General features: G+C 31.6%; 2 protein-coding genes across 2 annotated transcripts; both read right to left on the minus strand.

The window, feature by feature from the left end:
• Window positions 1-249: 249 nt before the first annotated feature.
• Window positions 250-2,870, minus strand: LOC114183544 (UV-B-induced protein At3g17800, chloroplastic-like). The gene is made up of 2 exons (XM_028070599.2): window positions 2,318-2,870; window positions 250-1,243 (listed from the first exon to the last, which is right to left on the minus strand). The coding sequence occupies exons 1-2, from the start codon at window positions 2,665-2,667 to the stop codon at window positions 436-438; spliced, it is 1,158 nt and encodes a 385-aa protein (XP_027926400.1). The 5' UTR covers window positions 2,668-2,870; the 3' UTR covers window positions 250-435.
• Window positions 2,871-11,166: 8,296 nt separating this feature from the next.
• On the minus strand, window positions 11,167-13,705 carry LOC114186298 (putative glucan endo-1,3-beta-glucosidase A6). Its single transcript, XM_028074354.2, has 3 exons — window positions 13,101-13,705; window positions 11,720-13,018; window positions 11,167-11,529 (listed from the first exon to the last, which is right to left on the minus strand). The coding sequence occupies exons 1-3, from the start codon at window positions 13,159-13,161 to the stop codon at window positions 11,492-11,494; spliced, it is 1,398 nt and encodes a 465-aa protein (XP_027930155.1). The 5' UTR covers window positions 13,162-13,705; the 3' UTR covers window positions 11,167-11,491.
• Between the last annotated feature and the right edge of the window lie 3,597 nt (window positions 13,706-17,302).

Raw genomic sequence — 17,302 nt, forward strand, 5'->3', positions numbered from 1 at the left:
ACTAATCACTTTATTTTTGAAGTACTCAAACTCGACATTTTAATTTAGAGAAACAAATTAAATTCACTCAAACCAAAAATATACCAGTGTTGCTAATTACAGAATTTAATTGAACAGTTTCAACTATAATTGGAATTGTGACCAAATGAACAAGTAAAACATTCTTTAAAGAAAAATGGCATTTATAACCATGATATGAAAAACTGCACAAAACCAAACATAGATCCACATAAAGTAAACAACTTTAACTTTGTCACCCTTTAAAATCTTCATCTTTATTCGTTCCCAGGTACCATCCAAGCATTAAAAACTATACATTATAAAGAGGTAATGCATCATCCTATACAAAATAAAAGTTAACCTAAATCTAACCACATTTATATACAAAGAGAATAGGCCTAAAAGTGGAAACTTAATTAGCAACATGTTTCTCCTTTACTTTACCTCATGATCTTTAAGCTTGTACACATTGTCAATATAATCTTCTGTTTCCCACAGGAAGGATCCAAATGCAATAGCTTCCAAGACTAGCCTCCTCAGACTAGAAAATGAGGTTACAATAACATCATCATGCTGAGACAAACCAGATTTCCCATTTCCAAAAAGTGCATTACTATGACTCTCTACCAACTGCACAGCTTCCTTAGATCTCAGTTTGGCACACCTCTGAAATGAGCCAGGGTGAAAGTTCATAACATAACATTTTATATCCTCAATTCCCTCTTCCTGCCTCATTAAATCATGCCACACAGATTGCATGTCATTATTCTTGTTGCCAAGCATCACATCTTCCGACCCGAATCGATACATGTCGGGAAATGAAGGGCAAGATTTCTGACCCGGATGAAGAGCATGGTTAGATGAAGAAAGACTTTGCTCTAGGGTGTACCTCAATGAAACTGACTTCAGAAAGTAACCATATAATATGGAGGCAACATAGACTCGAGCAAGCCAGCTACGTCGAATAGCAGTGGTTTCCCAACTTTCCCTCACACTAGGATTTGATTTCAAGCCTGTGACAGTGCTGACATGTTGCCTTATGATGTCCAAAACTTCCATGCTGTGAATAGACTCCAGATCCCAATCCTTAGAAGGCAATATCTCTAGTCTTCCATTGTATAGGCAATTAGAAAGCTTTGGAACCAAATGAACCCTGATCTCTGAAAACTTGTATAGAATCAGCAAATACATTACATCTGATATAGCAACCATACACTCATCCTCCTTCACTTTTGCAATCCTCCTGGAATTCAGAAACATTTAAGTCAATACATTCCACAAGTACCACTAGTATTTGTAGTGTTATGCAATTTTGAATATTACATATGCACAAAGGTCTAATATGTTCAGTCTGCATTGCAACAGATGATTCTAAATCAATAAACATTAACTTTAGACAACAAAGTTTTGTGAGGCATCGGTTAAGGCTAAAATTCTTAAAACCAAATAGTTTTCCACCAAACATAAGGAAAAGGAACTGACACATATATTCAGCAAAGAGCAGTTACAGTTTCTAAATATCAGGGTATTAGATCTCCAAAGTAACACAATTACAGTAGGTTAATGCAGATAAACTTGGCACCCTCAGAAATAATATACAAGGAAATTAATGAACTGGAAACAAGAACGGAAAAAGTTTGCCCTCCTTTTACATTCACTATCACTGGCATTTACCAGTGTTTAAAGTGAAATACAGCACAACCTTCTCCTTCCTCAAATGTGAGGTTAGTTAATATAATTAGGTTTAGTCTCACAAAAAGCTGCCCCATTCTTGTTTCCAAATACACTAAAACAGATCATGTTCAAGTCACATCCACATAATAACCACAAAAACTAAAAGATGAATAGGTGCAAGTTTCTACAACATAATATAAGATCACTGTATTTCCTCCATACTGTAGGAGAGAGTGAAAATTTTAGGGATTCATACAAAAAAAGATAGCATGAGAAAACCACCACCAAAATTCCCACCCCCAATTAATCAAATATACACACAAAAAATATAATTTAATGTTCACAAAAATTTACCATAAATAAAAGTCTATGATTCAGTAATTGTGTAAAATGATCTCTTTTTTTAAGTGTTTAAATTAAATTAAAAACAGTAAATTAGAACACAAACTAAAAAACTTTAACTATTTAAATTAAACTAAAAATCATAAATTACATTGCAATCAAATGCATACATGCACATGCACTTTAATTAACATGACGACAATGTTAGGGAATCAAGCAGAGCTAAAAATTCCAATAACCAATAAGGGAAAGAACATAATTGAAAAGAACCAATACGGGGTAATTGGAATTGGTGAGAAACCTGTGAAGCAGGGCTTCATCAGAGTGCTGACTGATAACCATGCGAGCAATAGCAGAGTCTCTATCCTCACTCAACATCTTCAACTCTTCCTTGGTAACCACGTGGAACATTTGGCGGCGATTCTGCAACACGCCGCCGAGAAACTTCCCCACAAGGGAGCGTGGCTCAAGGGGCGCGTTGAGGCTGCTGAACTCGCAGTGCCTCCTTCCCGCACTTGCCCTCACCGTCAACCCTTTCGGGAACGATCTCAAGCGTGTTTTGAACGAAGATGGTGATGATGGTGGTGGCTGTGAAGGAGTGAGCATGGTCCTAAGGTGGAGGTGGTGGTTGTTGGAGACACTTTTTTCCATTTTTCAGAGGACCCAAAGGAAAAAAAAATGGACTTTTTGGGTTCTTCTTTATCTGGGTGTGGTTAGAGAAGATGGAACAATGAAGGGTTGGTTTGAGAAGTGTGATGAGTGAAGTGGTGTGTTGAAGAGATTTTGGCTGGTAAAAGGATAGGGTTTGTTTGAGACTTTTGTGGAATGGAAGGATTTCAGTTATGATGAATGAATGTTGTAGATAAAGTTGGTCCTATAAATAATGAAAATGGATAAGTCATTGATAACTTGAGATTGATATGCACACTAGAGTGAAGAACTCTATTTAGTTATAAATGCAGAAATTGAAATTCAGGTCAAATTGCATGACAAAATTTAAGTCAAATAAAATATATTTAAGTTCTAATCATATATTATTCATATCACTAGGAAAATATTTAAAGTTCATCTTATTTACTTGAAAGGAAATAAAACAAAATAAAAACGAAATATAGAAGAGAAGTAAATATACAATAATAATAATAAATTTGTTTATTATTCCAAAGAAATTATTTTTGAACCTAGTGTTATAATAGGCATACATATATATTTAAAAGAGATGTCATAGAGAGATGATTTCTACTATTGTCACATTTTTTATATACTTTTTGTACTTTTTTAATAAACTTTTTAACAATAAAAAAAAAGTGACTTAACAACAGCTTTGCATTAATAATAATAATAAAGCGTTTGTTATTTGGAGATAAAACTGTTATGACCGGTTACTTATGGTACCTAATTTTGACTTAAAAATAGCATTGTTTATATTAACTTTCAGAATGTTTGTTATTTTGTAGATAATAAATGTGTTTGAACAATTTTTTTCATATCCATTTAAAATTTGATTTGGATTATGAATGAATGATATTTCAAAAGACTAATGTTCATCTAATTCTTCAATTAAAAAGTAAAGTACTCGGTCGTTGTAACTATTCATATTTATTTATTTATTTTGATAAAAATAGAATTTAAAATTTTATTCATGGTCAAAATCCCGAAATGAAGAATGATATAAAAGTGAATATGAGAATAAGTATTTAGTATATTTGTTTGATGGTATTAACATATTTTGACATTGATGAGTGGTATTGAAAAGAAACGTAGACACGTAAGGTGGGTTTTAATGTAAAATAATTGTTCATTGTTGAAAAAGATAATCTCAAGAGAGAAGAATGAGATGAAAAGGAACAAAACAGAAAAGAAAAGCGAAGAAGCCGGCCGAAGAAACAACAACCCAACTTCATAACTCTGAAAGAGATATCTTCAAAAATAACAGATAATATTTTTTTTTTAAGATTCATTTTGTGTTTGTTTTTTCTTTTATTCCTAAAATCTTTGCCAAACAAATTTACAAAGTGATTTAGGAATGTGTCAAGTTTTCAATAACAGATAAGAATAGCTTTTTAGGTTCAGATAAGATTGAAGAGCACTACATCCAGCTGCATATACCTCTTATTATAAATTATATTTTATTAAAAAAATATTCAACTCATATAATATCACATCTTATTAATATTAAAACCAAAATTATATATTTTATAAGTTTTTAACATTAAAAATAAAATACATATCTTAATATTCAACAATACATAATATATTTTCTAGAAATAATATTTTTTTTTTGGAAAAAATGAAAAGCATGTTATTTTTTATTTTTAAGAAAAAAAAACATCTAGAAAAATGGTGACCCATTTTGAAGTACTTTATTTATTAACTATATCGATCTTCTTCTTTTTTTAGTTTTTCTCTTTCATTTATTGATATTTAGAAATGGTTTAATTGAAGAATAGTTTATGATTATTCGACACATGACAGTATAAATACAAGAAAATATAAATATACACTGTATAAGAAATTGAATTAGCATTCTATTTTGAGTTACATAGTATTTATAAGTCATTTTGAGACCGAATATGACATATATCAATAAAAGTAAAAATATTTTTTATTATATTATTTGTTATTTAATTTATTATATATATATATATATATATATATATGATTACTTAAATTAAGAAATTGTAATAGATTTTGTTGGTATAATATTATTTCATTATGTACTACCTGTTATTTATTTGATGAGATATTATGTATAACGGTATTATATAATTTAGGAGTGAGATGTACAAATAATATTTTAGAAATAATAGTTGTTTAAATTTAAATATGAAAAAAAGATGTATAATTGATTTAGAAGGTGAGACTCTCACTTACCTCACTCTTTCAGTTAGACATTCTCAATATTCTATTATTTATGAATACATTTTCACATATTATTCTCACAAATATAAAGAAGTTATTTCTAAGTATTTATTTATTTTTTTTACATAAATTATAGTTTTTACTGACCCCTTTTAATCTGTCCTCCATTATCTCTAAATCTAAACTGAATTTCAATAGTTTTAAAAAGCTACCAACTGTTAAATACAACTGTTAAATAGTTAAAAAAAAACTAATAATATATCATAGATGTGCTTAAGTAATAAAAGTTATATATATATATATATATATATATGTGTGTGTGTGTGTGTGTTTATTGTACTATTCCTATTGGTCACCATCACCAGTTGTCATCCTTACACAAGGGATATATTATAAGCTACGTAGTAAATTTTAATTGTATCTATCATCATCAAAATAATTTCACACGTTAACGTGTTTGGTACACTTGCAAGCAAATATTTATACAACTTAATCTTTGAGAGTAAATCGAGTTACAATTCAAATTGGTAAACCATTTGAAAAAAATTGTCAGTATAATTGCACGCTAGATTGAATATCAATAGCTTAGTGAATTCAATTTAATATATAAAAGAAAATAAAAACTAAGAAAAATAAAAAATAAAACAAAAGATTTATGGCATCTAAAGCAAGGAACCAACCTCACATAATTATGTTTGTCACTTGCTCCTATAGAAACCCTGTTGAAGATAAAATTAGGGTTATTGACATATAACGGATGATATTTATAAAGCTCTAACTATCCTACAACTTAAACAATTAGAGATATTTAGCTTTTCTAAGTTATATGATAAGAAATAATGAAATGTACCAAATTAGTATTATCAATTGTTTTGAATTAAAATGAAAGATAATGCCCCAGAAAAGAAAATAAAAATGTCCAAAAATATTAAATTTACTTTTGAAAGGGACAAAATCCCAACATTTATATGTATATTTTCTATAAAAGAAAAACTCCTACAAGCTTGAGATTCACTTCTAAATGATTCTTCTATTTGTAATAAGAAATACTTATCAAAAACAACTTTATCAACATGTTATTTTTTGAGTTCCAGTAAAAGATCCGTTTGAAGCTGCAAAAACAGATGGAGCAGAAGAAGAACTTGGTATTGGGTATTGTGATCATTATAAGTTTGAAGTCTAATTTCTCCTACTAATAATTCATTAACAACATCATCAACAAAAAGGCATAGAGTTATGATGCAAAATTGAGTCATGCAAACTTTCAAAATCACTATGCAAGACCATAAAAAATTGAACCCAACGTTGTGATTTTCTACGAGTAATATATAGTGCAAAAGCACTCAATTTTGCAAGCTTAGTCAAGGCAAGTTGAACTCATAGGGTTATCATGGCAGAATAATATTCCTGAATGCACATGTCAATTTGCTTCAATGCACGAATATATGTCTCACGTTGATACTATTTGGCAAATTGTGTATACAATCAAGATAAGTGATCTCGTACCTCCCTTGTAGTATCATATTTTGTCAATTAAGCGTCAATCAAGTGTGTGACAGAATTATTGACCCAATTGACAATTTTAGAGTTATCAACTTCTAATACCTCTAAAGTAGTAGCATAATCACTGACTTTGGTGTCAATCATTTTTGCCTTAACACTTGAAACATAAACACACATGGACTTTTCACGAAAAAAGCTTTTCATAAAATAACTCTAGTAGGAATAATTTTAACCATCCAATTGCACACTAATAGACTGAAGAAAATCATATTTACGAGTCGCCATAATAAATTGAATACAAAATAGAAATGTGAACCACACGACGGAAGCAACGAACAAAACATAATATGTACCTAATATTAGAGGATTGCAAATACTTGGTGAAACGCATGAAAATTTATGAAAAAAAAGGCTTAGGACATAGACTTAGGGTTTAAGAAAGAAGAACTACTACAAGAATCCCTTCTCAATTATAACATTTGCAAAAAAGGCTTAAGGCATAAGGTTTAGGAGAAAGGAACTATGGGTGAAACGCCTAAAAATTTGTGAAAGAAGCTTAAGACTTAGGACTTAAAGTTTAGGGTTTAAGAAAGAGGAACTACTACAAGAATCCCTTCTCAATCATAATATTTGCAAAAGAGGCTTGGGGCTTAACGCTTAAGGCTTAAGGTATAGGAAAGAAGAATTATTGTAAGAACCTCTTCTCAATCATAGATTGTTTTGAGCCTCTGATACCATGTAGAAAACAAAAAGAATATAGGAAGAAAGAGATTATGTATTATTGATTGTGTATTAAAATGTTTCAAGAGATGTATTATATATACACAAAACTAACCCTATAAGCCACAAGTAAATAGGCCTAAAACATGGGTTTATGCCCTAACAACTAAAATGTTATCATAATTGAAACGTCAAATACACTTAATAAAATTTGGTTAAAAAAATTAAATTCTCACATGTCTAAAAATGGATGACTAAATTGGTATAAAGTTTCAAAGATTGACTAATTTCAATTTTCACTTAAAAGACCAAAAACATATTTAATCTAAAAAATATAGGTATCAAAATAATTCTTAAACCTTTTATTAGACTGACATGTGATCACTTTTCAAAGGATATTAGCACTAATTTAAGATAAAATACCACATTAACTCTAATTAACAAAAATTAATAGTAAAAAACAAATATTAAAACTAAAATAAATGAAATGTTTAAATATAGACATCAAATATACCTACATTTTTGTTTAACAACGTCATGTGAATGCGTATTTCATACGTATAATTATTACTATTTGATTTGCACTAATTTAAGATAAAATACCACATTGACTCTAATTAACAAAAATTAAGACTCAAAAACAAATATAAAAACTAAAATAAACCAAATATTTAAATATAGACATCAAATATACTTATATTTTAGTTTAACAACGACCTGTGTATACGTATTTGGTTTTTTCTGTTTTCTGTTGCATGTAAGCCTTCTTCCGCTTGTATGCGTCATTTTATTTATCAGTATGAGTTTCTGCTGATCAGTGATCATAATGGTATGTCCTTATCGTTCTTGTGATGTTTCTATGTGTAGATAGAACATCTTGTGGAGTTAGAGACGTTTGACGTTTATAGAGTTGTTTAAACAGGATATCAGGTATGGGAAGCTAATGTCTATTATGTCTCACAAACCTGTTAGGAATATTATTATATGATTATTCTGTAATTGACTAATGTGTTTGATATGTGAATTGGGTTGTGATGTTTGAAAATGATAAGTACTTAGATTTTATCTGTTGTTTGAGAATAATCGTATGTTATGGGTGCAATTGGATGCAATTGGTGTGAATATTTTGATAGAATTAATGTTTGATACTCGAATGGTCTCTGGTGGAGGTTTTGGAGTTGATGGATTTGTTGAATAGGTATAATTTTTCTTAAATCAATTTCTACAGAATTATGCAGATTCACTTCCTCGGTGGGCGAGCTTACTCGCTAGGCGAATGAGTTGATCTGCATAACTATGCAAAACATGATCTGTAGATTATGCAAATTCGCATACTCGATGGGTGAGTGCTACTCACTGGACGAGCATGGGCCAGTGGCTGGGCGAGTGCTACTCGTTGGGCGAGTAAGTCAGAACCTGAAACTTGTATTTTTGAGTTAAAGTGGGTGGTATTTTAGTTATCATAGAAGCTTTGTAATTATTATGAATGATGAGTGTATGATATGAGATTGTTTATATGAGACTGAGTTGAGATTGGTTGATGCTAACCCAAGGAGGATTAGTAGTGATTGTGGTAATGTATGCATTGAGGTAAGGATTGTCTTGATAATTATCCTGACGCTCTAATAACCATTCAAATTCTCAAGTAGAGAGGAATGAAGTATGTAGTGAGAGGAGCAGGAGGTCTAAGCCTAGGGTTTTTCCTTGACCATATGTGTTAACAGACTTACCTTGTATGTGGAAGAGTTTTGACTCTTAATTTGTCGCTCTACAAAGCATGAGATGTCACTACAAATGCAGAACTGACTGGATCCGACCTCAATGCATATATCTAGATTAGTTGAGTCATAATCTATAAATATATGTATGTGAATATCTACATGTCTATAGTTGTTAATATATCAATATTATATGGTTTAAGAATATTCTTTAAAAGTCATTTGCTTACCCTTCTTCTGTGTTTTTGTCTTGTGTTGTATGTTTTTCTTTTGCGATGATCACCTTTTCGGTGGGAGCAGTGATGGTTGCAGTTTCAGAGGCACCTCTAGAGGTTGAGGAGCCATCTTTTAGGTCAGAAGGAGGTCTCAGTGGGAAGTTGTTGTAAGTGGTTAGATTGTGTTTAGAGTTAAAAAAGTTTGGTATGTATAATAATAAATTTATATAGTCCAATTATTTGTAAGACTGTATTAATATACTTTATACATTTGTTTATCTGTTTTGAACACTAAGGTGGAATATCTTATTTTATTAGTTTTAAACGGCTAAAATTGAGATGTTATATCTACATTTTAATTTAACAACAACTCGTATTACGTGTTTCATCCGTATAATTGTTATTATTTGAATTTATCTTTTCATCTTATTTTTTTGTGCAGCACAGTGTAAAAGAGTGCATGCTATTATTATTATTATTATTATTATTATTATTATTATTATTATTATTATTATTATTATTATTATTATTATTATTATTATAAATAATAATAATTATTATTATACGATAATCCATTACTATTATTAATATTAATTATACTTTTTATAATCTATTATTGAGAAGTAAAAGATCAAAATTAAAATAATATTATTTATCTTTAATTAATTTATTATAAAAAATATTTAAAATTGATTATTTATTTATTTTTTCTATTATCATATTCTATATTTATATTTTAACTATTTATAATTATAATATTTTGATATAATCATGTAAATATATTATTAAGTTAAATATAATAATAATTATATTATTTTTTATTACAAATAAATAAAAAAAAAACTTGTGCTCACGCATGGTCCTGATATTAGTTTGGTTAAAAAGACTAAATTTAAATATGTCTAAAAATAAATGGTTAAATTGATCTAAAGTTTCAAAAATAAATTAATTTTAACTTTCACCTAAAAGACCAAAAATATATTTAATCTAAGAAAATATAAATATCAAAATAATTCTTAAGCCTTTTATTAATCTGATATATGATTACCTTTCAAAGAATATTAGCACTAATTTAAGATAAAATACCACATTAACTCTAATTAACCAAAATTAAGAATAAGAAACAAATATAAAAACTAAAATAAATCAAATATTTAAATATAGACATCAAATATAGTTGCATAAATTAATTTTTACATATCAATTTGTATGCGTTATTTTTCTTATATTTTATTTATTTTATTAAATACTTCATATGTTATAATATTTTTATATAAAAGTTAACAATAAAGTACAACAATTTATTTTAAATAAAACCATAATTGATATAACATATTATAAACAAAAATTAAAAAATACAAAATGTCAAGTACTTCAATAAAATTTAAAAAAATAACAAAAATTAAAATTAAGAATAACTGAATTACACGACTATTTTAATCATATAAAAATCATAATTAATTCGTTAGTCCAATACGACTTCACTCTGAAAAGTCATAAATTATGACATACAACCACAATTTCTTTACATAAAAATCATGTCATAGATACATAATTTACACATAAACATAATCTTTAAAAGACGTGCTGATTTCGGTGTTATTGTTATAAAACATAACACCACAGCCTATTTTTACCTCACAAACTTTACCAACTTTAAATTTTTATAAATATGCTGTCCAGTAACAAATATTTAGATACATAGATATCATACAAAAACATTAAACAATAAAATAAAATAATATACGCAACTTCTAAATAATTTTAAACTATTATAAGATTTTGTACCATCAATCTAATGAAATTTAATAACTAAATTGATTGAATTTATATCTTACACTGATTAACAACTTACGACCAAAAAACAACGTTGAAAAGTACATGAACTCACACCAAAACAAAACTTAACAGTATAGTGGACCACCACAGGCCAGAAAAACATAGGTCAAGAGCAACCTTACCTCCTAGGGCTGTTTTGGAGCCGTTACTTACTAATCACATCCAAAAAGGACAAAATATTTCAAATCATCCCCATAAAAATGATGCTGCAAATTACTATTACATAAAATGCAAGTTGTGTAAATAGAAATATTGCACTTTCTTCAACACTTTTTTCTAATTGTAGCAAAGCATGATGTCAAATAATGTACTATTAATGAATGAATGTTGCCCAAAGAAATAGAAACATTGAACCTTACAATGAGAGCATGGCTACAAATAATGACCATCCATTGGGGAATGATAGTAATGTTACATAAAATGGTTATCCAAACAATCCATTCAAAATCATTCACCAATGTAAGTTCCTCCTCGTTGGCATAGGGGTGCTGCTACATATAGGAGGAACACACATTCATGAAATGAAAGCAACAAAAAAAAAGTGTCAAAACAAATAATCAATTGTATGATTGAGTCATGAAAACCCATTTGAGTTATTTGTTTGTTTTCTCCTCTTCTTCAAAGTGTCACACTTGGGAACTTGCAAGATCCATAACCTACAATAACTCAACGTAAGAAAATGAATTAGCAGGAAGAAAAATCTTCAAAATCTTCAAAACATTTACTTGACAAAACCAATTACCCAAGAGCACAATTTTAATCTCACGGTGCTAAAATTAACTACAAATCATAATAATGAAAAGAAAAAAAACACTATAATTTTGTCGAAAATTCATTTTAACTTACTTGGATCATTTGCTGTTTGTGTGGCAAGACCGTTGAAGTAACAAGTTGCACCATCCTTCTTAAACTGCGCCCAATAAGCACTAAAAGCATAGCTCGCATGCCAGAAAACCGAATTGGGTTTAAAGCACTTCCCTCTGGGTTGGATCGGGTCGCACGTCCCATTCCCCTGCGAGCACGCGTAAGAGAGCGCCGCCGCCAGCACCGTCGCGTTATCCCGGCGCGCCACCACGCACCATATCTTCCCCTTATACTTCTCGTTGTTCTCCGGTGCCGGAAGCGGCCGGAAGTCCGACTCCGGCGTCCGCCCCGACAAATCAATGTCGAAAACCCTGGACCCGTTCGGGTGCAGCAACCCGAAGTGGCGCTCCGTGCCCGGACCCGGTTTCTGGTTTTCATTAAATAGAGCGAACAAAAAAGACGGAAGAAGCGAACCCGGTCGAGCCGGCGTCCCAACCCGTGGTTTTCTCGTAACCCTTTTTATGAAATTTCGGTTGTAAGTGGCAGCGTTGTAAACATTCGCTCCAATCTGGTCGAGGTCCCCGCCATTGGGCCAACCCGTTTCCGCTACAAAGATCCGAATACCCGGATAGCCAAGTTTTTCCATTGCGAAATAAACCGCGTCCACCATCTGGTCGAAGAGGTTGGTGTAAACCAAACCCGAACCCGGATCCGTCACCGTAAGATTCTTGGATTCAAATAGCGCGTAATCGAGGTTTATATTAACCGGATCAGAGGACCACGCGAAGAAAGGGTAAACGTCTAAGAAGAAAAAGGATTTGGTTCGGTTGAGGAACTTCAACATGGGTTTCATGATGGGAACAGCTATGTCTGCACGAAACGAACCGTTTGAGGGAGGAAAAGAAGTTTGGAGCACGTCCATGGCGGAGGAGGTTCCGACCTTCACTTTGCGGATCCCGAGGGATTTGAGTGCGTGTTTGATGCGGCGCATGGCGGGGACGAGGTGGCGCCACGTGGCATTGGTGGTGCTGCTGATGATTTCGTTCCCGACGAGGATGTAACGGATGCGGGTCTTGGGGAGGAAGGCTGCGACGTTCGAGGACACCCATTTGTCGGCGAGGGTTTGGTTGGAGGAGATGTTGGAGATGAGTTCGTTGGGTACCATGACGGAGACCTGGAGGCGCGTGTGCCGAAGCGCGTTGAGGATCGTGGAGTTGGCGTCGTAGAGCTTCACGCGCTTGGCGTGAAGGGAGGTTAGGAGGGAGACTGATTCTCGCGGCGGCGGGAGGTTGTCGCCGAGCTGGCCGTAGCATATTCCGGGTTGCGGGGAGAACGTTGCAGCTGCCAAGAAAAAAAAATCAGAAAAATTGCATTTTGAAAGAAGATCGTGTGTAAAAGAAGAAGAAAATTTGGGGTTGCTTACTTGAAATGGTGAACAGTGAAATGGAAGATAGTAACAGAGGAATGAGAAGAAGCATAGCCATTTTTGTCTTGGCTATGGTTCTTTCAGGGTTTGGAAAAGGAGACTTCTTTTTTTGTGTTGTGTGGTTCTCTTCACCTGGAACGACGCGTGTGAGAGTGTGAAGAAGCTAAAATAACCAGAAAGAAACAATGTTGTTTGTTGGTGAGGGAAGAAGCCAAAGGTTTTTCTGGGGAAGATAAAAATGGAAGCTGTATCGCACAGAGAGGATATAATAGACGGAATGAATGCTTGAAATTGGTGAGATTATGTTGGAAGACGAGCTTTGATAACGGGTTTAAGAAAGGAGAGATCATAAATAGTTTGAAGAATTGCAACGACTATTTGCAAATGAGGGAATAATTATCTTTTTCTCACTGCAAAAAGTGACATTATGTTAGTAGTAGAATTGTGATTTACATAATTACAACAGAGAATCTAGTGAAAAGAGTGGGGACCATGTTGTTGTTTAGCATTGGATAGAGAGAATGATTGTATTTTTCTCTTAATTGTTGATTTATTTATGGGTGAGTTGTTGGTGTTTCTAGGAAGAAGAGGAAAAGTGGGTGATAGTGAGTCTGAAAAAGGTCTCATAGTACGTAAATGTGCCAGAAAGAGAAGCTAGCCGTTTGAGTGTGATAAAGCAGGATCTTGTGTGAGTACAAACAATCAGTGTTATATAATATCTAAAAATGAAAAATTGAAAGTAAAAATTACATTAGCAATAATGTTTTTAAATTTAGAATAACATAAGATAAATGAAATAATAATAGTGGTTAATAAATTTTTTTTAATTAATGTCCTTAAAACCATTTTTATTATCACTACACTTGGAGAGAAAAAAAAAAGAAAGCAAAAAGCTGTTGGTGTGAAAAGATAACTAAAAAGCCATTGATGCCCAACAGACAGAGAATGCTTTTTCCTTTCCTTTATGATGGACTACAGACACCGACACTGCTACTCTGAAGGTTAGAACTTTGCTTCACTGGTTTCCATAATTTCTCTTCTACTTCTGTAGTCTTTTGTTCTTTTCCTCCATCCAAATTTCTGAAATAACGTATAAAGGAGAGAATTTTATTATTTTTAGTTATGATAAAATATTTACAATTTTACTTTGATACTATAAAATGGTGAGGAGATGTTCTTCTCAAGCTACGTACTCAGCTTCCTAGAAACTGTTAGCTTTAGCAATAGGTGGGAAGGTGACATTGTGGCCATCTTTTGGTTCAACTATATTCTGTTGCAAAAAGTATTTATGAAAGTCATCTCAATTTATGTAATGGTTTCTTCTACCTTGTCTGGAGAATCTTTTTCTCCTCCTTATCCATGGTCTCTGTTGGCATGGCTCTGATTTTGGTCTCTGCTAGCATTTCCCTGTTGAACAAATCAAGTAAGGACTTTAGCACGAATGAAATTTTCTAGAAGATACTTTAAGAGCTTAAATCAGGAATCCTAAATACCTTACCTCATCACCTATTTATACTATCAATAGCAGGCTTTTACTAAGTCCATATTAAAGACCTCTTAGTTGATAACCTTTTGAGTGCAGTCGAGGGTTACACATTTTATGTAACATTTGTTTTTAAAATTTTTATGAGTTGTGGGATAAATAGTAAAAAGTGGATCTTGTTGAACATTATTCATTTATATTTAATCCGTTTTGGAGTAGTGTTTTAATTGATAAAAGTACATATATTTGTTTACTAACATATAATTTAAAATCTTTTAAGAAAGTCCAAGTGTTTGAGTGTAGTTGGGCTGGCTATGCGCGCTATTAGAGATGGCAACGGGGCGGGGCGGGTACGGGTATCATGATCCCATCCCCATCCCCATAATAAAAATTCATCCCCAAACCCAACGGGTATACAACTTTTGACCCATCCCCATCCTCACCGGGTAACGGGTATTTTCTTATACCCATACCCATACCCATTTTTTTATTGTTCCATATATCAATTAAATATTTTTTATAAAAAAAATTTAAAAATCACACAAACGGAATCATGATACTATCAAAATATTCAATATTAAAATAACATACTCTTTTTGATTTTCATGATGTCAAATATTAAGAAAAATATTATAATAGTATAAATCTCAAATTAAAGTATCAAATAACAACTAAATAAAATTCAAATAATTATATAAAAGCTAAAAAATTAAACATTACTAAAATTTTATAATAACCAAAATATTTATTAATTTTACAAATGATCAGTGGTTTCATTTGCATTCGATCCACCTACACATAGAAAAAAAATGAAAAATTAGATATGATATAATAATTGAAATTGAAAATTTTAATTACTAGAATATAATGTACCTTCTTCATCAGATTCATTTTCACTCATGAGAACATCTTTTCCTTTTAATTTTTTAACACCTACAAACACCAAATGTAGAATATTAGATGAGAATTCACAAAAAATACTAACAAAAAATATTAATAAATTTGAGTAACTTACCTAGATGGTTTGAGTTCCATATCCAACTTCTTGTACACATCAAAGCCTCTATAGTAATATGATGAAGTCGACTACGGTGAGAAGTTAATATTTGACCACCAGTACTAAAAGCAGATTCAGAAGCTACAGTTGTTATTGGAATAGCTAAAACATCCCTTGCAATTGCTTGAAGGGTTGGAAACTTTAACCCATTTGTTTTCCACCATGATAGGATATCAAATTCTTGTGTAACCGACAAATTATCTTCTTCCAAGTAATAATCCAACTCTGTTTTCATAACTGTAGTTCTAGATTTTTTCTTTTTTGCCATAAACTCTAAAAATTCATTCGCATCATTATCAACATCCTTTCCCAACTCCAATGATGTAGCTCTATAAGAAGAAGTTTCATTCTTTTTTGATTGATATTCCAAAACCAAATCATAGCACATTTGACGAATCCTACTAAGTTTCAGATCAAAATCATTACCATACAATTTATAAAAATAATATTCTAACATGTCCATCTTGTACCTTGGATCTAAAACTGAAGCAATTGCCAATATATCATGAATAACACTCCAGTAACTTTCAAATTTCTTTAACATTTGTATTGCCATATTTTGAATGGTTATCTCAGGAGATTTAACCCAATCATTTATTGCAATCTTGATCTCACAAATCTTTGGGAAAAAGATGTTGGCAATTGGGTATTTGGAGCCAGAAATGATTTCTGTGATGTCATTAAATAATTTTAGCCTTCGACAAACATCCTTTGCAAATTCCCACTGCATATCAGTTGGCAAAGAAGTGTATTGAGCTTCACGTTGCTTTAACCTAAAAAACACATCCTTATAACATATGACAATATCAAGCATCTTGTAAGTAGAATTCCATCTAGTTGGGCAATCCAAACTTAACTTTTTAGTGAAAGAAATTCGCAATTGTCTAGCTGTTTCCTCAAATTTTTCCATTCTTTTAGGAGTTGCTGTCCAATATGCTACACTTTCTCGAATTTTTTCCACCCCTTCTTTTAGGACGGCTAACCCTTCTTTCACAATCAAATTAAGGATATGTGCTGAACAACGCATATGAAGCAAAGACCCTTTCTTAATGAATGTGTCCAACTTCAACTTATCCTTAATTTTTTCAATCATGCTATCATTTGTGCTGCAATTGTCTAAAGTGATAGTAGACAATTTTGTATCAATATTCCAATCGAACAAACAATCAACTAATACATTGCAAAGTCGATCAGCTGTGTGAGGTGCGGGAACATAAATGAACCTATAAATTAAGCAATATTTTGTAAGACATATAATCTTTCTAGAGGTGCATAAAAAAAATTACTGGAAAATTTATAAATTAAAAAAGGTGTACCTCAAAATTATATTTTGCAATGTCCAATTGTCATCAATATAGTGAGCTGTGATAGACATATACCCTTTCTTTTGATTGCTTGCAGTCCACATATCTGATGTAATTGCTATTCTTCCTTTATTTGTATCTATCAACTTCATAACAACTTGTTTTTCATGTTCATAGATGCCGAGTATCTCTTTCTTTATCGTATTTCGTGAAGGAAGTTGAAATAATGGTTGAATTGTTGTCACGAATCTAATAAAACCAATATGGTCCACTATTGACAATGGATATTCATGCAATATAATCATTATTGCAAGTTCCCTCTTGGCATTTTCTTCATTATAAGCTCCACAAGCCA

The sequence above is a fragment of the Vigna unguiculata genome, chromosome 5 (assembly GCF_037176805.1).
Source record: "Vigna unguiculata cultivar grain cowpea cultivar isolate G323 ecotype 2 chromosome 5, ASM3717680v1, whole genome shotgun sequence".
Lineage (NCBI taxonomy): Eukaryota > Viridiplantae > Streptophyta > Magnoliopsida > Fabales > Fabaceae > Vigna > Vigna unguiculata.

Excerpts from the sequence above, each read along its gene's own strand:
- LOC114183544 (XM_028070599.2), bottom strand. The coding sequence starts at position 2,667 with ATGGAAAAAAGTGTCTCCAACAACCACCACCTCCACCTTAGGACCATG. Across the intron at positions 1,244-2,317 it reads GATGAAGCCCTGCTTCACAG|GAGGATTGCAAAAGTGAAGG; the intron begins GTTTCTCACCAA and ends TCTGAATTCCAG.
- LOC114186298 (XM_028074354.2), bottom strand. The coding sequence starts at position 13,161 with ATGGCTATGCTTCTTCTCATTCCTCTGTTACTATCTTCCATTTCACTG. Across the intron at positions 13,019-13,100 it reads TTCACTGTTCACCATTTCAA|CTGCAACGTTCTCCCCGCAA; the intron begins GTAAGCAACCCC and ends TTTTCTTGGCAG. Across the intron at positions 11,530-11,719 it reads ACAAACAGCAAATGATCCAA|GTTATGGATCTTGCAAGTTC; the intron begins GTAAGTTAAAAT and ends GAGTTATTGTAG.